The sequence below is a fragment of the Saccopteryx leptura genome, chromosome 6 (assembly GCF_036850995.1).
Source record: "Saccopteryx leptura isolate mSacLep1 chromosome 6, mSacLep1_pri_phased_curated, whole genome shotgun sequence".
NCBI lineage: Eukaryota > Metazoa > Chordata > Mammalia > Chiroptera > Emballonuridae > Saccopteryx > Saccopteryx leptura.
Genome location: NC_089508.1, coordinates 168,429,428 through 168,453,531, shown reverse-complemented (window position 1 = coordinate 168,453,531; position 24,104 = coordinate 168,429,428). Strand labels below are relative to the sequence as shown.

Below are 24,104 nucleotides of genomic sequence, written 5' to 3'. Positions count from 1 at the left end.
AGTGAAAAAATCATACAGAAAGTTCAAACAAAAGACAAGGGAAAAAAAAAATAGACACGTTGAGGACTAGCCCAGAAGGACAAAATCTCAGAATAGACAGACACTGTGTTTCCACACTGCAAGAGGAAGCAAGACCAGCAACGAGCCTTTCCACCAGCACGCATAATCATAAAATTTCAAAACACTGAAGACTAAGGTAATACCCTACATGTTCCCACAGAAGGAATAAGAAACAAGTCAAAAACAACACTAAAACTAGAAGCAGAGCAATGCCTTCAAAATCCCGAAGGAAAAAAATTTCCCACCTCAAATTCCTTAGCCAGCCAAGCAACTTCAAATAAGGCTACAATAAACACGTTTTTAAATATGTAAAGCCTCAAACATTTATTGCCTATGCATGTTCTCTCAAGAAGCCACTAAAGGAATGGAAAGCATCAAAAGGGAGCAAATCAAGAAAACATGATGCAGGGAACAGGTAAGCTCCTCCAACTCATTCTCCAAAAACCCCAGAGAGGTAGAGAAAATTCCTCACGATAACTGTGAAGAGCTGTCATCCCCCCAAATGGCAGCTATGTGTCAGATGCAGATGGTAAACCGCCAGACTGAAGCAAGTCAGAAGGCTCTATAGCAGTGGTCCCCAACCTTTTTTGGGCCACGGAACGGTTTAATGTCAGAAAATATTTTCACGGACCAACCTTTAGGGTGGGACGGATAAATGCACAAAGTAAAATTATGCGACCGGTGTAAAAACTGTGGTATTTTTAAATATTATATAATTGTCGAACTTACGAGACAAGTGTCAAGAGTGAGTCTTAGACAGATGTAACAGAGGGAATCTGGTCATTTTTAAAAAATAATACATTGTTCAGACTTAAATATAAATAAAACAGAAATAATGTAAGTTATTTATTCTTTCTCTGCGGACCGGTACCGGTCTGCGGCCCAGGAGTTGGGGACCAGGGCTCTATGGATTATCTTCAGAATAAAACTGGAGCAACACTCTGATAATTTTTCCTAACATATCTTAGAGAATTATTTGGCTCTTTATGTACATACAATTATCTTTGGAAAACTCAAAAAATGTTTTCTTTACAATACCTTCAGACATCTTTCCAGGTCAGTCCACATGTACCCACCAATCTCTCACAGCTATACAGAAATATCTGTAATACCTCACCAGTTCCCTGCCAGGCATGTAGGTCATTTTCCAAACCTTCTAAACACAGCACCACAGTAAATCATGGAGCATCTGCACGCTGATGGGAGAGGGAGACTTGATTCTAACCCCTCTCCTTTCTCAGTATATATTTTCCTAATTGTAAAAAAAGTATTAAAACATTTCTTTTGAGAAGCTAGAGAACACTTCACAACTCACGCCAAGGTTGGGAATCATTCTGAGAACATCTCATAGAAAACCAGGAGTTCTATTACGCTTCCAAATCTCTCCTAATTATCTGTGTCATACTTTCCAATACACTTGGCTTTATAGTCTCTATTCAAAGCATATTTTCTTATAACATTAACTCTTGAACAAAATGTTAAAAAAGTAAGTTTCAAAAACAATTCCTAGTCTAAGTTCACTTTTGTAGGCATAATCAAAAAAATATGTACAGCCTGAAGAACTATACTGTCTTACTACTTCAAGGCAGCTTCTAGGGTGCTATAATATTCCATTTTTTTTCTTTTTTACTGAAATATAATTGACCTACAAAAAGCTGCACATATTTAACCTCATGAGTTTGGAAATAAACATCTGTGAAACCATCACCACAAACTATGCCATAAACATACCTATCACCTCCAAACCGTCCCTCCTGCCTTTTATTACTATTTTGTGTGATAAGAACACTTAACATTAAGATCTCATCACTAAGCAAAATTTTTAGTATACAATACAGCACTATTTTCATTTCCTGAGCTAGGAAATTACATGGTATACTCACTTAGTGGAATTTCACTTGATTTTTCAACTTTTCTGTATGAATTTTATTCTTCAAAATGTAAGTTTACAAAAATATGGGAATGATATTTTGATATGAGAAAATACATATATTTGGTCTTTGTCTGAGCTCCTGACCAGTGCTCCTAAAAAACCCCTGTAACCACCCAAGCAATTGCTTATCCCATTCCTGAAATACATAAAGGTGAAAATAGTTTTGTTATTCATAACAAGCCCCTTTCACCATACTTAAATTTATGGCAATGAAGTGACTTTTGGAAACCAGAATGGGGCTCGTTGTCAGGAAGAGACCCTGTGATCAGAGGGGTGGAACTTACAGACCACCTCAACTTCGGGGGAGGGAAAGGACGCTAGAGTGGAGCTCAAACAATGGTCAATGATGTAATAAACTGAGCCTGCACATGGATGCCTCCAGAGAAATCCTCACCAAAGGGGTTCCAAGAGCTCCTGGGTTGGTGAAGACATCTCTGTGCTAAGGGGGCATGCCCCCACTCACAGGGACAGACCTCTTCCTTTACCATACAACTCAGTAAACAGAAGCAAGCACTTCCCTGAGTTCTATGAGTTCTTACAGCAAATTAATAAACCTGAAGAGAGGGTCATGGGAACCCCTGAAATGCTGCCAAGTCAAACAGAAGTGTGGTTAAGCTGGGGACTTACTAGCTGTGATTGGTATCTGAAGTAGGGTCACTCCTGTGGGACTGAGACCTTAATCTGTGACAGCTAATGCTAACTGCTGGTAGACAGTGTCAGAATTCAATTTAATCGCGGGACACCCAGCTGGTGTGGGAGAACTGATTGGTACAGGGAAAAAATGTACATATTTGATATCCAAGTATTCACTGTACAGAGGAATTGTGTTTTCTTTTCAATAGGTCTCTATTTTTATTTTTTATATTTTTCTGAAGTTGGAAACGGGGAGGCAGTCAGACAGACTCCAGCTTGCCCACCAGGGGGCGATGCTCCGCCCATCTGGGGCGTTGCTCTGCCGCAATGAGAGCCATTCTAGCGCCTGAGGCAGAGGCCACAGAGCATCCTCAGCGCCCGGGCCAACTTTGCTCCAATGGAGCCTTGGCTGCGGGAGGGGAAGACAGAGACAGAGAGGAAGGAGAGGAGGGGGAGGATGGAGAAGCAGATGGGCACTTTTCCTGTGTGCCCTGGCCGGGAATCGAAGCCGGGACTCCCGCACGACAGGCCGACGCTCGACCACTAAGCCAACCGGCCAGGGCCTCAATAGGTCTCTATTATTTGATTCTCACATCTCTGTACTTCAATGTATAATGTGATACTGATTCAGAAAACACTGGCCTCAATGGACAGCGGCCATTCATGAGTACTGTAATTATATTAGTAATATAGTACCATACTGGCGCACTGTCAATCTTATACAGCTCTGAATAATGTACACTCTATGAAAATATTTCTACTGTACTTCAATTTTTGAAATGTTAGCATAACTTCTCCCTACACCAGAGCTTAACATCCAGCATGGAAATGGTCTGGTTATTTTGAAAAATGTCACACATTTTAATTTGTCAAAACAAATAAAAACATTTCTGATCCAAGGGTGGGAAAATGGGGATGAAGAGACTCTGCTCGGGGCGATGGGCACACGATGCCATGTGCAAAGGATGTTCTGTTGAGCTGTACACCTGACACCTGTGCAGTTTTGCAGACCAATGTCACTGCAATAAATAAATTTTTAAAAAATATTGAATAAGGAAAATCAATATATGTAAGTCTACAGATAACTAAAAAAAAAAAAAGGCAAAACTGCAAGATATGAAAATTACATTTAGGCATTAAATTGTTAGTTTTTTACAATCAAAGCGCAGAATTCCGATACGAAGTTATCAGGTGTAAATACGTGATCCAGCACTGAACTGGCTCCTGCTTCCTAACTCCCCCAAGAACACTCCACACAAAGGACTGAAAAATAAATGCTAAACCCAATGTCAGCTTCTCCTTTCTCTCACTTCTTACACTTCAATTATAAGAAAAGAATCCTACTTAAAAGGCATGAGAACCTTTAAGCAGAGTTTCTCTTTAAAATAGAATAATGCTTAATACCTTTTCTCTTTTTAAGTGTAACTTTAATAAGGAGATAACACTATCAGCTTACAAAATATTCTCAAATTTGAGAAAGATTTTAGTTCTCAATATATACCTGTAGTGTCACTCAGTCAGAAACTCATTAACACTCAGCGCCAGAAATATTCTGAGTCATCAAAATTTTAAAGTCTTCAATGATATTTACATTAAGCATTGTTCTAGGAACTACACAAGAGCAATACACAAGACAAAGTTCCTCGCCTCACAAAATTTACATTCTGCAGATGGAAGAGACAGATGACTTTAGACAACAAGAGCTAAGAACGCCCTGAAGACAGTAAAGAAGGCAGAGACAAGCTGGTCGGCAGCCATCTGGACCAGTACCTGAATGAAATGACACATCAGCTATGCAAACTACCGGGGAAACACTCCAGGCAGAGGAAACAGAAAGTACCAGAATGTGCCGGACTGACCTGTTCCTGGCATATCAAGACCAGTGTGGCTAGAATAAATAAATTTAAGACAACAGCTTCAAGACGAGTGCAGCCATGGGTATACATAGAATCTTACAGGCCATCATAAAGTTTCATTTTACCCTAAACAAAATGGAAGCGCTGCACATATTTTAAGCGTGGGAACACAGCCTTAATTTGTCCCTGAAACCTCAGAATTAGAGTGGCTACTGTGTGGGAAAAAAAAAAACTTGATGACAGAGGAGAGGAAGGCCACAGATCAATTAGGGGCTACACAGAGAAGAGTTGATCGCGGTGGACTGAATTTAGGTGTTAGCATGGAAAACAGTGAAGAGGCTGGGTTTAGAAAAGTTTTTGAATGTAGATTTGATGATGAAATGTATAGTCAGGATTAGTGAAGAATTAGGTTGACTCACAGGTTTTGATAGGACCATCAACTCAGGTGAGAATGAGACCAACACACAAATTGTGTGTTTTAAAGACTACTGTGCTTAAAATGAAGATGATGTAAATATATTTGGGAAGTCATGTCTTCCTATTACAAGCTCAAAAATATATGTCTGGCACACTGTAAATTTCGTCGTCATAAAAAACTTACAATTAGACCTACATGCAGAATGACACAAACTGTGTACAGAATTATCCAACCATTATACCAGAAATGCGGGAGATGGACGCTACTGCTACCAAGTGAAATGCTGTAGCTCCACAGTACCATAGGCAAATGGTCCAACACACCGCCTTACGCCAGAGCAATGCCGGTACTTCAGACATGCCAGTTGGAAGTGTGCGATGTTTTAGAAGCCAGCACTGCAAGATGGTATGTGTTACCAAGTCACCACAGGAATAAATGTCAACAAAGCAACTCCAGCTCAGCAGAGACCCTGAAGCATCCTAAGTTTATGGTGAAAAGACATTTTTAAGAGATTCACTCAGTTGTGGATTTCGTGTGTATAAAACATATAAACAAGGCTTTGAGTATTTTCTATCCCATACACACACACACACACACACACACACACACACACACACACACACACAAATGGTACATCATGGTCAGGAAGGCTACAAACCAAAGTGTTCAATGCTGGTCCTATCTGTTGGGTAGAATTTTAAGTGGTCTTTTTTTCCTTTTTACTCATTTACATTTTGGGTTTTTCTACCCTAAATTTGCATCATTTCCTAATAAAAAAAAATCAATAAATGTCTTGAAATGAATTTTGAAACCTTCTTAGCTATAACCTCAGTGTATCTGAGGCACAAGGATAAAAAGTTCATGAAGCAACAGCTATGTCCATAAGGGCAAAAGTATCGAAGTAGTTCACAGGCAGGGAGGTACACACACAGGAAGACGACTGCTCTCAGACAGGGGCCTGTTGTTTTTATAAGCACTGTGTTAGGAAAAGGGAAAAAGAAGAATGGAACTTTATTTCTTACAATTTAAAGTCTATACTGGCAAGCAATGTGCATTTCTTAAATTGTGTTATCCTCCTTTTACCTGTTTTCTCTCTTTAGGGTTGAGAAGTAAGTACCGAGGGTCAAAAACTATCTTGTGCAACTCCTTCTCCCACGTTGAGAAAGCAGACACCTTTAACATAAAAAATACATTGCACTTCATAATTACGTTGGCTTTAAAAACATAAAGGTCATATAATTTTGCTTGAAATCTACGGGACACCTGCTTAAAAAGGAGACATAACAAACACCATTCTGAAGCTTCCATCACTAATAAATGATGAGCAGTGGGGGGTGAGCAATAGCAAATTTCCACACTAATTGGCTCTCAACATTTCTATATTGTACAGAAATAACACACATCTAATTACTCATTAAAATAACCACTACTGTGTGACATTTTAAAAATCAGTACATCAGAAAAAGCCTTGAAGATCTGTATTTTGACTTCCCATATTTGTTCCAATCTTGTGAACAATGTTGTGATTTAAAATTGAACAATTTTACTTATTCAAATGGTCTTTGAATAGAATCAAAAGAAATCCCTTCTTAATTAAGCTTCATTAATAATAATATCATAAAGTACCAGTCCTCCTTTAACCAAAAGCCATTCTGAAGATATTAAAGAAGAATCGTATACACCTTACCTATCCCGAGCAGTCCGCCATTCTGCAATGTTAATACTCGTCTTACATTACTCACCAAAATTTAATGACCCAATAAATGTTAAATGTTATTTGTACTTAAAAGGATAGTAAATGGCATTAAGTTAAACATGATATAATTAGCCAGGAAAAAGGCTGTTGGAAAAGATGTAATAATTTGACAGGCTCCCCTTACCCCCCCCCATAACATGAGCACTAACCTTAGATTTGACCTTTTAGCAAGACATATTTATATTACTTATACAAAACAGAAATATCTCCCCCAAAGATTGTTTTCTGACCCCTCTCTCTAGCAGCATGTCCTTGAACTGCTTCATTCGGGCCTCCAGAGGGACAATGGCCCTTTCTCGGGCAGCTTTAATTTCAGCTTCCATTGCAGCTTCTTTGTCTGAATCAATGTCTTTATTATCGTCTCTCCTATAAAAAATAAAATATAAAGCATCAACTGACAAAATAGTAGTAAGAAATCTTACTAAAATTTTAAATAAATGGAATATTCAAGACTCACTACTGAGCAGCATATTTTTGGCAAAAACAAATTATTCTGAGGGTATCAAATGAATTCCAAGGGATAAGCAACTTTCATTTTAATAATGTTACAATAAGCTTCTAATGATGTTAACAGTGGCTACAAAAAGAAAAAATAAATAAACTTTTATACTCTCCTTGACACTAGTTGATCTACAAAATGAACTACCTTACTTTAAAAAAAATAAAAATTTATTTCACATTGCAGTAAAATTCTACATGTTAGAATTAAACAGCACAGAATATAATTTTTAGTTCTTGAAATGATACAGGAAAAACAGGATTTTCCAAAATGTTTTATATTATAAATGCATAAACTATATTTAAAGTCTAATAAAAATTTGTGTTTTAGTAATCTCAAATATTTATTTTAAAAATAAAATTAAAATATCTGCAAACTTGGCCAAGTGGCTACGTGAGATATATACCTTACCTACCTGCCATTTTTTTTACTCACTTTCTGGGTGATAAGTTGAGATTTAAGCTGAAGAACAGGTTCCAGAGAGCAACATAGGCCCAGGAGTAGTTAGGTGGAATTAGAACTGTTCATCAATGACTAAACTACTTCTTGTTCCTCAAAAAAGCAAGCACCTCAGGGCTCAGGGCAACCCTGCTGCTGTACGGTACTCAAGTGAGACTGAGAACAAGAAATCAAGTCACCTCTCAAACATCTGCACTATGAAGGCCCATTCACGTGGGAAAAAAAAGTAATTCAATAATAGCTGGGCATGTTTAAGCAGATCTGCCTTCTTATACATGATCTGCTAAGTAGAAAAATTAAAGTGGTTCCGATTCGCTACATAAACTTAAGGGAATTAGGAAAACAGAGCATCAGAAAATTCAAAAGTGAAGGTAGCCTAGGGAAGTTTAAACGAAACTAAGGCTAACCCACAAATATGGTGAGAGGTAATCAACAACTTAGGGAATGATTCAAAAGAAATAGAAGACATAATCCATGACCTGCAGGAACTTAGCGACATAGTCTGTGACCTAAGATATGCACAAAACAAACAGGTAAAAGCAATTTGCCAAACAATATACCCTCTTATAATTATTTAAGAACTATTTAAATAGTTAAAAGACATCCAAGAAATTTAACTATTCAAAACAACCTTTATAGAATTATATACTAAATGAAAATGTCACAATACAAACTATCACTATCTATCTCAATGAAAGAAATAAAGAAAAACTAAGCCAGGAAAAATAGGCTTTTAGCTTTGTACCTAAATAGAGAAGCTCGGGCAATCCACATAAAGGACTTCTTTGACATTCTCCTGATAAAAGCAGTTAAAAACCTTACAGAGTTGTCTATAAGAACAAACAATTAAAAACAACTAAAAGTTTAACATTGTAGGAACATCCAAAATTATGGTACATAAACAGAATGAATACAGTCATTTATAATAATTAACAAAACAAATGTCTTATTCTAGATTTTTTAAAAAGGAACACAAAACCAGTTGATTGCAACTAATAAAAATACTTATACATTTGGTCAAGAACTAAAAAGTAAACTGCAAAAACGAAAATAGCTGTGTTACTATGGTTGATTATGTGACTTTTTTTTAATACTTTATTTAAGATTGTTGCCAATAAAGACTTCTCCCCTCCCCCAAATAAACCACCCTTGACACGGGTTGTCTTACTGGGGAGTTTTCTGGCCACAATTTGGCTGCATTCAATCTGTCCTTTTCAGATAAGGACTATGATCAAGCAGACCTGAATGTCTTCAAACTTTCCTTTCTGCTGCTGAAGAATGGTCCTATCCTCCCCATCCGCACACACAACCCTAACCCATCCACCCCCATAATCAGTAATGTTCATGTTCTACTCGGCCGGAACGCTAATGCTCCCACTTCATAGTCTGTGTCTCAGAGCACTCTCTAAGCTCGTGGGTCCCTCTTCACCAGGTAAAATGACCAGAATCAAGGACTAGGCAAGTGACAAGTAGGTAAGGAGAGAGAGAAGTCTGTATTTATGAGATTTTTGGAATAGTGTTGGTTGGGGTCTATTTTAAGAATTTATTTCTTATAAAATTTAGGCCCAATGAATGTCTAAAAATAATTTATCAACTAATTCCTAAAATGTCTTTGGCATCATAATACATATTTGAATAACCAAATCTTCTGCAAATCTAGCAACAGAAGGAACACCATTTCTACATTCTAAAGCAAAGCTTTCACTATCAGGCCTAAGAGAGCAATCATCACTTCTGTCTCCTAACAGCACACACATTACCTGTCCCCAATCACAAACTGACTGTGACCTCATCAACTTCTAAAAGCTAAACTCTACCTGAACTACATAAACTGTATTACTTACTTCCGTTTTTTGGCTTTAACAGGCTCATCTTCATTTATTTCTTCCATTAATTCATGTTCTTCTTTAACTGCGAGATAAAATTTAATTAATCTCTACCAAAATAAAAATAAGCAAGCAACAACTAAAATACTTAGGTGTGACTCCTTCTGCCAACCACTACCAGACTACTTACTTTAACTGTTATTACAAAGAAGCTACAATTCACATTTAGTTCACTTACTTGCACTCATAGAGAATTGCCACTTTTGGATGGACAGCATTGTCGGGGTTGGGTGCCCTGGCAAAAGTATTTCAAACATTATAATAACTAGTTATACGCATATATTACACAATCTTCTTTCGAAAATAAATTAGTTGATATAAATGCCTACCCCATAACCTGCACTTTAAAGAACACTGAACAAAGCATGGTAATTCTATACCTCCTCTATTTAGCCTCCCTTTACATGAGATATTCACTTCATTTTGAAACGATTCTTTGATGCACATATTTATCATATAAATGGGTTGACTATTTACAGATTCATAAGAACTTTCTTAGCATGATTCAATACTATGGTTATAAAAGTATGACCAATATCATAGCTATACAACAGATACTGCTGGAAGGGAAAAGCTGGAGCCTGGTCTTTTCAGCACCAGGTAGGCAAAGTTTGACTGATTTAGAAATCACTTCTAACTGGAAAATATTAGTACACGTATACACAATCAATTATTATAAATTACATATACTGGGGTTTGCTTCATTTGAAGTATGTATTAAATGATTCCTTTATTATAAGTCTATTCTACATGGGGGGATTCTATACCAACACAATCATATCAACACAAGAGCAAACTACTGGTAAAAAAAATATGCAATAAAAGTTATTTACAAATATTTGTCTTCATTGTATATATTAGAATGCTGTCTGTACATGAGGTAGATTAAAGTCAACCTCTTAATAAACTTTATGTCTCTGTATCAGTGGTTCTCAAACTTTTTGAAGTTGAGGTGCATTTAAAATCCTACAAATAATTGTAGGTGCACTATATACAAGTTTGAGAAATGTGTTATAATAATTAAGTCAAATATTAAAGAAAAATATATAAAGTCCAAGCGTGTTTTATGGTAATTAAAGGAAATAAATACAACAAAATTTATTCTGACATTAAAAAACAATTTGTTACTTTTTTTTGTTATGCTTTTTAGAATTTGTAAAAAAGAAAAGTTAAAAAATTTTAAAAAATGACAAAAAAGTTATCTTTTTATATATAGATACATTCTTAGTAATATTTAGTAAATTTGGCAGGTCCCGACATGAATGTGTTTTTTCATTCTGTTTATGAGAAACATGAGCCTGATGTGTCCTAACAATTTCATCAATGTTTGGGCATATATTTGAAAGGCAAACTCTCATTTCCTCATCAATACATTGAAGATTTCCTCTCTTTTTACTCTTAATTGTGTTTAGTGCAGAAAACCCCCACCAAACATATCATCTTTATACCAAACAAAGGATAGAAGAAACTTGCCTCCAGTCTTTCCAGGGAACATGGGGGGTAGTGTAAACAATCCAGCACCACAGCTTAACAGCCTTTTGCAACCTAATCAGGCAAGTGAGGTGGGGGGGGGGTTGGGCAGACTGTCAGCTTACAGCCAATTCCCCACACCTCTGTTCCCAAAATATCTAAACTTCAAAACCCTGTTAGTTTTTTGGTCCCCAACAAGCACATATTTCTCTGGAATATCATAGGGCGCACCTGGAAATCTTCTAGGGCGCATCAGTGCGCCCTGGCACACACTTCGAGAACCACTGCTCTGTATTATCAGGCACAAAGCATAATTACCCTCCCTGAATTTCATCTATATAGTTTAAAAGACATAATAAATAAGCTTGTGTATCTTCACAAAAGTATGTTTTTATAAAGTTTACCAAATTTTAGAGTATCACCAATTTTAGTAAACAAAATATTTTTAAATATATACTTTTGATTATTTTAGTAAATATATCACTCATCACAAAAGGTGCTAAAAGGCTCACTGAGGATCATTTTAGGATTACTAAAAAGTATGGGTTAACACCAGTGCTACCAACATATCCTGAACTTTATCCATATTGTTTCTTATATCTATCTGTATTACTGAACTCAAACTAGCATAGCAACCTAATTTCTATTTCTCAAGTTTCTTATATTCCTTGAAAACAAAGTTTTCTAAATGACCTCACAAATTTTCTGTCAAAATATCAAAAGAATGTTAACATGAGAGAATAAATCCCTAATTTAAAACTTACTTAGTTTCCTCATTTCTTCCAATCCTTTTTTATGAGGGGGCTCCTGGATAATTTTGTCAACATCTGCCCTTCCAATGAGATCATCAGGTCGGTCCCACATAGAAAGGCGGGTGGTTGGGTTATAAAAGAAGACCCGCTCATCACCAGTCCACACAACGCACCTAGGAAGCGATTCAAGTATCAGCACCTTAGGTTACGAAACACATGGCATAGCCAGGTCTTTTACTGTCATCCTGTCAAAAGGGATGTGGAGGGTAAGGACACGTTTTTATTACTTATATTTATAGAGAATCAAACATGGCCTTTAAAGCAGAAGAGAGCTGACTGGCTGGGGTTAAAACAGCCATTTAATGTATTGAGAAAACTGGGAAAAGCAAAGCAATTTGTGATCAGAGTTTTAAATGCTCAGAAACTTGGTCTGGCACACTCAAAATTGAGAATGCTGCATTTTAATTATCACAAAGGATGTGTTTCATGACAAATATGTGTTTCATGAGTGCACTTAAGCAGTTCTAAAGCTAAAAAACAGCCTGACCACACGGTGGTGCAGTGGAGACAGCGTCAGACTGGGACGCGGAGGACTTAGGTTAATAACCCCGAGGTCGCCGGCTTGAGCATGGGCTCATCTGGCTTAAGCACAGACATGATCCCATGGTCACTGGCTTGAGCCCAAAAGTTGCTGGCTTGAAGCCCAAGGTCGCTGGCTTGAGCAAGGGGTCACTTTCTCTGCTGTAGCCCCCCTAACCCCCCCATCAAGGCTCATATGAGAAAGCAGTCAGTGAACAACTAAGGAGCTGCAACGAAGAACTGATGCTTCTCATCTCTCTCCCTTCCTGTCTATCCTTATCTGTCCCTCTCTCTGTCTCTGTCAAAAAAAAAAAAAAAAAAAAAAAAAGCTAAATAACATACCTTAGCACCCTGTTAGATAATACTTCTTTATATTTCTTACCAAACCAAAATTACTCAAATGCAACCTTCCAGGAAGCCCTTATATGTGATATAAAAAATAAAAAATACTGATTGAGTTATGGCACAGTAGCCCACTATAGCTCACTGTTCCTGTTCATTACAACCAGAAACTCAGACAAAATAGAAAAAACAATTATGTGAAGAATAAAGTTAAAAAAAGTTAAAATAATCAAGTTTAAAAAGTTAAAATAATAAAGTTAAAAAAAAAGTATGGAGGAGAGTCAAAATTTAGAGAAGAACTGCAGGGGAATAAACTTCTCATTTCTTATTCCTCAACCCTCTGCCTTGAGGGTGGCCCCTAGTCACACAGTGACATAATGGCAATAGCACAGGCAGCTGAAACTCCAAGAAAAAACAGGTCATTTTAGCCAGATATTCAAGTTAATCACCTGCTGCCAAGCCCAAGGTGGCCTAGGTATTGAAATTATCAAACAAAGCCTCTACTGTTTAAATAAGACAAAGACTTTAAAACAACAAGCAAAGCCTGACCAGGCGGTGGCACAGTGGACAGAGCATCAGATTGGGATACAGAGGACCAAGGTTCGAAACCCTGAGGCTGCCGGCTTGAAACCTAAGGTTGCTGGCTTGAGCAAGGGGCCACTCAGTCTACTGTATCCCCCAAAGTCAAGGCACATATGAGAAAGCAATCAATGAACAACTAAGGAGCCACAACAAAGAATTGATGCTTCTCTCATCTCTCTCCCTTCCTGTCTGTCCCTGTGCATCCCTCTGTTTCTCTGTCACACACACATAAAAACCTATTTTAAATGCCTTTAACTATACATCCCTAGAGTAATATGCCCTAAACATAAAAATAACTAGGAAAAAAAGCTTAAACTATCTTCAGTAATGACATTTGTGAGTGATATTGTAGGTATTGTTACCTATGACTTATGTGTGTTAAAAGCAAATTAATAATAAGAATTAAAATAGATGTTAAGTTTCAGTAAAAATCACACAGTAGACCTGAATCAAAGTAATGGCTCGAACTCACGATGTATCTTTAAATGAATCCATCTGTGTCTACCAGAGGTCAAAAAACGACGACTGATTAAATACAAACAACTACCTCTAGATCCCATACTGAGGCCTAAAAATGTCACTTCCCCCCAAAATACACCAGGGCTCCTTGGAAAATCTAGGTCCAAGAGAGGAAATATATGAGATAAGCTAGGAATATCTTTTACGAGCAGAAAGGAATGTATCAAAGACAATTGTAATAAAACAAAAAAAAATCCCTCAGAACTCAACCTTAACAGGCTTCGCCTAGGCCAGAGGTCCCCAAACTTTTTACACAGGGGGCCACTGTCCCTTAGACTGTTGAAGGGCCGGACTATAAAAAAAACTATGAACAAATCCCTATGCACACTGCATATATCTTATTTTAAAGTAAAAAAACAAAACGGGAACAAGTACATTTAAATCAACTGACCAATATTTCAATGGGAACTATGCTCCTCTCACTGACCAATGAAAGAGGTGCCCCTTCCGGAAGTGCGGCGGGGGCGGATAAATGGCCTCAGGGGGCCGTAGTTTGGGGACCCCTGGCCTAGGCAAAAATGAAACAACTGAACATCAATAAAAATAATAACTGCAATGGACAGAAACATAAATATATTTAAATCTATGAATTTGTAATACTTAAACCAATTCATCATTCTGAAAACTGCTATATCCTTTCTTCCCTATGCAATTTGTACCTCTAAATAACAATGTTGGTAAGAAAAGCATCTCTAAGTATTCTAGTTAATAAATGGAAAAGGAAAGATAGGATATATTGTTACCACTTTCAACCCTTAATGATTTAATGGGTCTAGGCCAGATTTTGCAAGTTCAGCACTACTGACATTTTGAGCCAAATAATTCATTCTTATAGGGAGTTGTCCCATGCATGGTAGGATGTTTAGAGGTATTCCTGGCCTCTATCCATTAAATATAAAATGCTATTAATACCTTCCCATGTTATGACAAGCAAAAGTATCTCTAGACATTACCAAATATCCACTGATAAGGAATTTGGGGGGTAGAGAGTGAAGCAGCCAAGTTACTCCTCATTGAAAACCACTGATCTAGGAAACAGTTATTACAGCAATGGCTGCTAACATCACAAAAACAAAAAACACCTTGATGCATCCTGAGGGCAAGGCACATCACCACTTATGAACTAGTCTTGATCAAAGACTCAAACCTGAATCTGATCACCTCTCTCTATCTGCTTGCTAGTTTAGAGGAAATTCAAAAATGGAGGACTGAACAATGTCATGGGATGCAAATATAAAATCCAGACTGTGGGACTCTAGAAAACAAACATGTTTATTCTTTCTATAACAAAAATGAGGAAAAAGCAAGAGAAGCAAGTTGGAGGTGAAGCTGTAGACCAGCAATTTTCAACTAGGGTGCCACAAAAAATTTTTAAAACATGTAATCTCTGACTATTTAGTCAGAGGTACTGATCTCTTTTCCTTTAGATTTTTAAATAAAAAAATTACAACAGACTGACTAGTGGTGGCACAGTGGATAGTGTCAACTTGGGACGCTTAGGACCCAGGTTTGAAATGCCAAGGTTGCCGGCTTGAGCGTGGGCTCATTCGGCTTGAGTGCTGGCTAACAAGCTTGAGCATGGGGTCACCAGCTCAGCCTGAGTACCTCCTCCGTCGTCAAAGCACATATGAGAAGCTATCTATGCACAACAAACATGATACGACTACGAGCTGATGTTTCTCATTTCTCTCCCTTCCTGTCTCTCTTCTCATACTAAAAAAAAAAAAAAAAATATATATATATATATATATATATGTATTAGCTGCCCATTGTGAATGAATAAAAATTAAACCTATTTTTTTTTTCAGATTGACAAAAAATATATTTTTTGGTGTGCTGCAGAATTTTGGTAATTAGTTTATGTGTGCCATGAGATGAAAAAGAGTGGAAATCACTGTTCTGGATTATAAGTGCAAAGTGTGGACTATATGTGGGTTAAATGAGTTACAGAAGACACAGGAGAAAAAGCACTGATGCGGGGAGAGAAAAGGGCAAACAAAAAAAAAGTAGACCATTCAACAATTAGATAAAAAGACAGTTTTACATAGTTTTAGAAACATAACCACGTGGGTATATATACAAAAGCAAATTTTTAAAAATTTAAACAATAAACAGTAGATTCAGGATCTCACAGAGTTCAATTCTCGAATTATGAACAATAAACATTAATAGAGGGCACCATGAACGGAGGAAGACACTGCAACTGTGTGTTCACACTGTGTTTGAAAACACAGAATACAACAAAAACCAAAATATTCAGTAGATAAAAATATCTTTTTGACATACACTTTTTAAAGTATGTACTTCTCATTTCTATAGGACAAACTATGTAACAAAGTATGGCAAGTAAACAAATAAGCAAACAAACAAATCCTTCCAAATTGCACCAGGCACATACCATGGAGTCCCGGGAATAGGGGTAGTGGCTACTGGCTTTGCCTTCTGGGCAGCCTTTTCTTCTTCGGTCATCTCCTCTTCTTTGGGTTCCTGTGAGAAATTATATTACTCCCATTTAATTAGTATCATAAAAGTATAAGAAAAAGTTTCACAAATACAAATATCACTGCAAATACCTCAAAGTGCAATCAACACAAGGTCTGTGTGAGCACAGGGAGGGGAGACTGAGTAGGAGTTTCTAATAAAAGTTCTAAATCCTTGCCCTCTAGACAGAGCCAATTCCCACAAGAGCAGACTCTGGCCACAGCAGATGGTCCTAGCTAACAGATGCACTAACGCTGCTTCAGAGCCGGAATGGAGCACACAGTATACAAAATTAAAGAAGACCTCTTCATTTAAGGTCATTTTTTTTATTTTGCTGATTTTCCTACTAATAAAACATGACTACCACTGTTCCCTCACTGAATACAGGAAACTTCCTAAAACAGAGCTCTTTTAGTGCTGTATGGAGATCATCATCCCATGACAGATGAAATACAAAAAATATTCCCCTAGTATGAAATTGTACTTATGATTTTAAAGGAATAGTCTGTAAGTCAGGAGGCTGAAAATCAGACAAGCTCTTGTCTAAAGCCGTTCTTTCTAGGGATCTTGATTTACTATAAGTAGTAATTTAATGAAACTTTCAAAGGAAAAACTGAATCAGAAATTTCAAAGAACCCCAAAATTTCAGAAATCAGATTTATAACAATTATCTAAAACTATTTCTTTTTTTAATTTTTTAAAATGTATTGATTTCAGTGACACAGAAAGGGAGAGAGAGAGAGAGAGAGAGAGAGAGAGAGAGACAGGAACATCAAGCTGCTCCTGTATGTGCCGACTGGGGGTAACACTGGTGACCTCTGCACTTCGGGATGATGCTCTAACCAACTGAGTTGCCCAGCCAGCGCTCTAAAACTACAGATTTCAAATGGGCCTTCAGTTACAGGTAACTTGTACCCAAGGACCAATGCTGGCTCCCATGGTAACAGGCTGGGCTCTTTACCTCCTTTATCTCCTTTATTGGCTCTTCCTTAGGATCCTCCTCCTCCGTCTCCATTGGCAAAGGTTCTTCAGAAGGTTCTTTAATTGGCTCTTTTATCTTCTCTTCTAATTTTTCTATTTAAAATGTTAAGATAATGTCAGTCCATTGTTTTAATGTTTCTAAAAACTTCCAGAGACTAAGCAGTTAAAATACTCCATACCTAGAAGTTGCTACGCACAAAGATAAAATGTTCTTCCTTGTAATACCATTAATTTGAATCTAATGTAATGCTCCACTTCAAGTACCTTGCTATACCAATCAGGAAACAGCCACTAAAAAGAACTACTGATCTCAGAGGGACATAAAGCCTTTCAGTTCATTCATGCATCATTTGTAGCAATCATTCATTTTGCTAAAAGGGGTAACATATTAAAACACTTAGGAACAGAAACAAAGACTTAAGGGATAAAAATTATGAGTCTTCATCCAAGACTCCAAGGGCCTAAATTTTTTACTTTAGAAGACATATACACATTCCTTCCTGATCAGCACTATCAATCTTGATAAGGATACCAATAATTATACAACAGAATTATGCAATTCCTGACAACAGTAAAAATAGTATTGTATGTACATATAATTTCATTTCTCCAGATGGAAAAATGATGAGACAAACAGGTCAGTAGATAAGTTGGCTTTTTAAGTAATTACGTTTTTATCAATTCAGTAGGAATAAATAACCCAACTATGTAATTAGAAAATCTCTCAAATGTGTAAAAAGGAATTAACTCAGGATTTCAAATAGCCTTCTATTTATATCATAGTTTATACTATGTCCCACCAATCCATCAAACTATACCTTTTTCTTTTAGCTCTTGGGGTTTCTCCCAGGTTGATTCTAATGTTCTATTATTATAGTAATATGTCTTCCCATCTGCGGTTTTATATTCGGTCCATTCAGAAACTGCTGTTGCTCCAGCTAAGGTAGCAGGCGAGGCTGCAATGGCAACCTGGGGATGTATCATGGGCACAATAGGAGGGGCCATTCCTGGCAATACACCTAAAAGAAGAAGAAGAAAAAGTCAGACCCAAGTATCAAATTGCAATTCAAAATAAAACTTTAAAATATAAGCTAAATCTTTCTATTAAATATTAACAAATGAAAGAGCCAGTTGGAACAAAAATAAAAGTCATATAAAATGTGCTTTAATTACTCAACTCTATTATCCTGGTTCATTCAGTTTTAATGCCTAAATTCAATTAGATGCAAGATTCAATCCAAGAAGTACCTTAAGAACAGTCAGAGATTTGTGTCACACCTATGCTGAACTCTTAACATAATAAATTATACATATATTCTCTACTTATTAATAGAAATATACTTTATAAGGATTTCTCAAATTGTAATGAAATCAAGGCAATGATCATATTTACTGAATATATTTCCTGAGGCAAAATTATTTTCTAGTTCTAAGGTACCTAAAAGGGTATGAATAAAAGTCTCAGTTTTAAAGTTAATAACTGAGTTTATCAAATCTACTTTAAATACTAAGTGATTTAGTCAGATATCCCTGTAAACTGTAAGTTTAGTCTCTTTGTAAAAGAAAAAATGTTTCTATTTTTTAAAAGGTAAGCCAAGATTCATATTTACAAGATAGCTAAAAAAGCTGATATTACATAAATAAGAATATGTGTATTATAACTTTAAAAACCCTCAAATCCTATACTAGACTCTTAAGTTTTAGGAAGTTATAGTCAATAATTTTAACATTTAAGTTTATTCTATACACACAAATATTCACACACATATATACTCACTAGCATGCAAGCAAAATCACATCACTTTACACATGGAAATGATTTTTTTATATTTAACTTAAAAACACACATCAAAAAAGAATTAAATGTTATGAATATGAGAATGAAGTTGTTTACACTTATTATAAAAATTAAGATATAAAGTGATCTGACCTTATTTGCTTTTGTGAACCAAAGAAGCTAATGCTACAGGCAATTGGGAAAATTAAGTGTTGGCCAAATATAACAACTGCATTTATACTGCTCATTAAAAAGAAAAATATTTAAAAATCCACTCATTTGGGCAAAAATAAATAAATAAAAGGATAAACAACAACATTCACTACCATGCCAACTTACAGACAAAACAAACTAAGATGGTTTTAAAAATTACCGGTCTTGGTGGTAGCGACTGTCTTTACATACGGGCAGCTGACTATTTGCATCATTGCTACACCTGTAAAATGGACAAGCAAGCATATGTTGGAAAGCTGCCATTGTATGTCGGCTACCACTGGGATTCAGGATAATAATTTACCACTACAATTTAGAATGTTATTTCCAATGAAAAAGACCAAGAATGGAATAAAATTCCTTTTTGTTTGACATTTTGTGGGAAGTGGCGCCAAATCCAATGATAACTAATCATAAATTAAAACATCAATTTTACCTCTTTATCAAACCAGCTCTGGTAATATTTGAAGGAGTCTCAAGAGTTTGAATTCAAAAGGAAAGCCCCTTCATTACATACAACAAGCTCGGATGTGGGACGTTTCCTCCCAGGACATCAAACCCATGCTGCTGTTGCTTCGATACCAGGGAAAAGGCAGACGCAGCATGACACTGACCAGACTGTGCTGCTTCTATGTGGGGACTACGTGCAGAAGCTGAGGCCTGGAGCATAACCATGCAGAAGTAGAAAAAGACTAGATAGGACAAAAGGAGAGGGAGGGAAAGGAAGAAAAAAAGCTATGAAATGAACCAAAATACTCCATGGTAAATAAAAGGGCAAAGATGAAGAAGAGGGTAGCATTCAACTAACGACAAAATATCAGTGCCCAGTGCCTGCCCTGTTCAATGCCATGGGCTTGGAACACTGAAGGCCGGCTAACACGCCCAGAAAAACATAGCCCTCTAACCTCATTAATGACTACACCAGCTGTCTGCTTCAGAAACCTCCATCACTTAACCTGGCTAAAAAGGCAGCACTTGTATTAAAGAACAAATTACATCAAGTTCTTAGAACAATGAAGACTCTTCACAATGCATTACAATGGTGATATTAAAAGGGAACGAAAGAAAAAGCTGGAAAACTAAGACTGTCATTAAGGAAATTCAAAATTAAGAGTGAATTTTCAAAAAATCTAAAGGATAAAGCTGAAAGATGAAGGAAAAGGGTGGGGAATTAAATTTATGTTCTATTTGTTTCAGCTTAAAAAACTAAACCTAGTTTGGTACCGATAAAATTAAAAATAATAAACTGTTTTCCCCACTATAGTACAGGAAAACAAATTTCTCCTAATTCAGAGACAAAAAGTAAAATTAAACCCGAGTCTGTATATAATGTACCTATGTCCACACACACACACACAAAAATACTGCCATTTTTTAAAAACTGTCTTTTTTCTCACTATTTTAAATAAAGAACATTAAAGCTAAACTTTCTATTAACTCTGAAACTACTAAAACAAAAGCACTAGATCTGTGGTCGGCAAACTCATTAGTCAACAGAGCCAAATATCAACAGTACAATGATTGAAATTTCTTTTGAGAGCCAAATTTTTTAAACTTAAACTAGATAGGTCAGTACATTCCTTATCGAGGTAGCACCCGCACGTGGTCTTTTGTGGAAGAGCCACACTCAAGGGGCCAAAGAGCCACAGTTTGCCGACCACTGCCCTAGATCATAAAAGCATGCTGAGTAAAATTACATATATAGTTGCAATGGGAAAATCCATTTGGTTAAGGAAGTTACAACATGTATTAAGTTTAAATTAGTATAAATACTGTCATCTGCAGGACCACTGAACTTACTAAGTTAGCACTAGTCAACTAACTCCTAGAATACAGGGTGAGGCAAAAGTACATTTACAGCTTTATACAGATAAATAATACAATAATTAATAAATAATACAAGAATAAATTATCTCACAATTGTAAACCTAATTTTTGTCCCACTCTGTATATAAACTTTATCCTCAAAGACTTCTCCAAAACCAACCTCTTTTTAACTATATGACTTAAAGAGATGAAAATCGAATCTCTCTGTATCTAAGCATAACTAACATTTTTCAATATCAATTGGGGCAACGTAAAACTCTTTTATTTGACATGCAGAACACACTGAAAGGTCCTGTGTTTCTTCCCATGCTAAAAGATAACCTTCAGGTTTTCTCTTTGGGTGATTACTATGTGCATATCATGAAGAGTCACAAAATAACCACAAATCTAAGTTTTAAACCTTTTTTTGAAAGGGTGCATTTGTTCAATTTGGCTACAACTCTATCCTCAAATTATGCTGTATTAGGAAATTAGAAAATTCCATTTAGCATTTTGGAAATTTTTCATGTCACTGACAGTAAGTTTCTTAAAATTCCAAGTAAGATTTTATAGTCTTAGAAGTAGAAATCCTACAATTCTAATCCAATTTACTATGCCCATTTGCCCCTCTTCTGCCAATATTTTACCTAATTCTTCCACTCCTTTTCTTCTTCTTGTTTGACTATCCCTTCCTTAATCATTCCCAATAGAACCATATACATTGCTTTTTAAACAGAACTTAAGGCTCCAAGATAAATTACATCCTAAGCCCTCCTGTTCACTTTAATGCAAAATCAATATAATACTATATACAATGAGAGACAGCTTCACTGTACATAAAACCAAAGATTTGGAAGAGAAAGAAGCGTTTTTCTTTTTCACTCAAGTACTTTGGAGGACTGAATTAAAGAAAAAATGGATGAAGAGTAATATAAAAGATGCCTTACTATGTAAATATTAGTATTACTTTCCATAAAACACTAGCTCCCTCTCTGACGAATCTTGTTACCTTAGAAAAAGATGTTAAGTATCTAACTTAAATTCTCTTCCAACTGGCCTAAAATGTCGTTAGTGGCTGCCATTTATTAAATGCCTTTTACTACAGAATTTCATAGGTACCACCTCATATAGTCAAATGGTCACTACTATCTATTCTAACATTTAATGGGTGGGTTCACAGAATAAAGACCATGACATAAAAATGGAGCTATAACTGAAGGAATTTTATAGTAACAAAATTCTACTTTCTATAGAAATGCAATTTTGCCCTTCCGTACCTTTCACCCATTGGTCTTATTTAAACCTCTGAAACAAAATAAAAGTCCTTTCATAAATAGCCTTCCAAATACTCAATAATGTTATGAGGCTACCTCTCAATCTTCTCTCAACAGAATTAACAACCCCAGCTCCTCCACATCACTCAGAATCCAGGTTCTGGTCTTAAATATTGTCCTTGACCCTAAAGCAGAACAAGATTGCAAGATGTTATCAAGAATATCAAGCTATTCTCCATCACTTAGTTTTCTACAAAAAGTTATGTCCAAAAAGGAAAGGATCTAGCTACTTGTTTAGAAAAAGGGTAATCTGTACTATTAGAGAAAACATGTTTGATTTTCTAAAGGTTATACTAGGCACTTAATTATCTAACATTACATCAAGAACATGTAGAAGGTTTTTCTACAAATCAACCACTAATTCTTGAAATTTTTTGGTTCCCTTTTTACAAAGTGCAATATCTGAAAGTATTCTTTTTCAAAGGATCACAGAAAAAAGATAACTGAAGAAACAGTGATAATTAAAATGTGTTTAAATCTAGGAAAGAGCTGTATCACAATCCTATTCTTACACAGAAACTAGCACAACCAAGTGGCAATAATACTATAGACGGTGGGAAGATATAAAATTGGGAGACAAAAGGCCTAGATTCTATTCATCTTTGATACAAATTAGCCCTGTGAACTTGATTTAAGGTATCAATATTTTCAACTGTGCTAGGAAAATAGACCATGGATCAAGGATTAAATGTGTCTGACAACAGCAAATGTACTCAATAGGATGCCCGACAATATCACTGCTTAATCCCTACATGAACAATAGACTTATATTCCATCTTTTAATTCCTTCTCTAGATGTAATGATTTCCCCTAAGACAAAAATAAAAAATAAATAAATAACCCACCATTAATTCAGCATAATTATCTAAATGTTTAAATGGTACATGGTATAATTTACTTCACAATTGCTACAAGGAAAACTTCTGATTTCTGTTTTAGGTAAATATTTTCCAGTTAAGTGACTCACGTTTCATTCCAGTATAACAGAGCTATCAGAGTATGGTATTTGGATCTGGAATGCCCAGGCTCAAACCCCAACACCATCACTTATGAGCTATGTGACCACGGGCAGTAATTTAACCTGTCTGTGTACCTACCTCATAAGACTGTTGACTATTAAATAAATTACATGTAAAGTGGGTAGAGCCATGCACTACATATAACAATCACTCAACTTGTGTTAGCTATCAGTGACTTGTGATCTCTCAACTTCATAGACTCAATCCCTTTAAAATACTGCATTTAGAACATAGTTACACAAGATAACCGTTTTTATTTCATTGAGGCCATTATCCAAAATGAGTGTAGCTTTAAATGTGGCTCTAATTTTTAGACATGTAAACAACAACAAAAAGGACAGTTACCAAAACTGAAGAGAAAATATCGCAGTTAGCCATGAATCGTTCAAAAACGTTTCAAACAGGTGAGATTCAAGGCAAATTTCAAATGCAACAGACACATGAGAACAAACCAACTGACAGTATGGAAACAGCTGGAAAGACTATTGTCATCCACTGATTTACCTGGAAGTGGAATTGGCATGCCAGGAAGGGGAACACGAAACGGAGGTACCATTACTGGTGGAAAAGCAGGAATCGCTGCTGCCGGCTGAGGTACTGAATGAGGGACAGCAGGAGGCAGCGTCTGGGGGTGCGGCTGGGGGACGGTTTGCACAGGTGTGGCTGTAGGAGCAGGAGTTGAAACACTAACTGTAGGCGTGGCAACTGAAACAGCAGAACTTGGGGTCTGATCTTGTGTTGTGGGTGCT

General features: G+C 36.4%; 1 protein-coding gene across 9 annotated transcripts in view; it reads right to left on the bottom strand.

Moving 5' to 3' along the window:
• Positions 1-24,104, bottom strand: part of TCERG1 (transcription elongation regulator 1) — a 60,551-nt gene that overhangs the window by 20,644 nt on the left and 15,803 nt on the right. For 2 of the 9 annotated variants that reach the window (XR_010752010.1, XM_066388171.1), the window contains exons 5-15: positions 23,860-24,102; positions 19,357-19,419; positions 18,025-18,225; positions 17,187-17,299; positions 16,143-16,231; positions 11,735-11,895; positions 10,974-11,045; positions 9,679-9,735; positions 9,459-9,525; positions 6,887-7,022; positions 5,984-6,073 (exon numbers count right to left, since the gene is read on the bottom strand). Coding sequence is in view for 8 of the 9 variants with exons in the window: in XM_066388171.1 (XP_066244268.1) it covers positions 5,984-6,073; positions 6,887-7,022; positions 9,459-9,525; positions 9,679-9,735; positions 10,974-11,045; positions 11,735-11,895; positions 16,143-16,231; positions 17,187-17,299; positions 18,025-18,225; positions 19,357-19,419; positions 23,860-24,102 (1,292 nt within the window). In the remaining variant the exon portion in view is untranslated. Of the gene's footprint in view, positions 1-5,983; positions 6,074-6,886; positions 7,023-8,021; positions 8,124-9,458; positions 9,526-9,678; positions 9,736-10,973; positions 11,046-11,734; positions 11,896-16,142; positions 16,232-17,186; positions 17,300-18,024; positions 18,226-19,356; positions 19,420-23,859; positions 24,103-24,104 lie in introns of all 9 variants that reach the window. The other 7 variants (XM_066388179.1, XM_066388175.1, XM_066388173.1 and 4 more) reach the window with 7 other exon arrangements.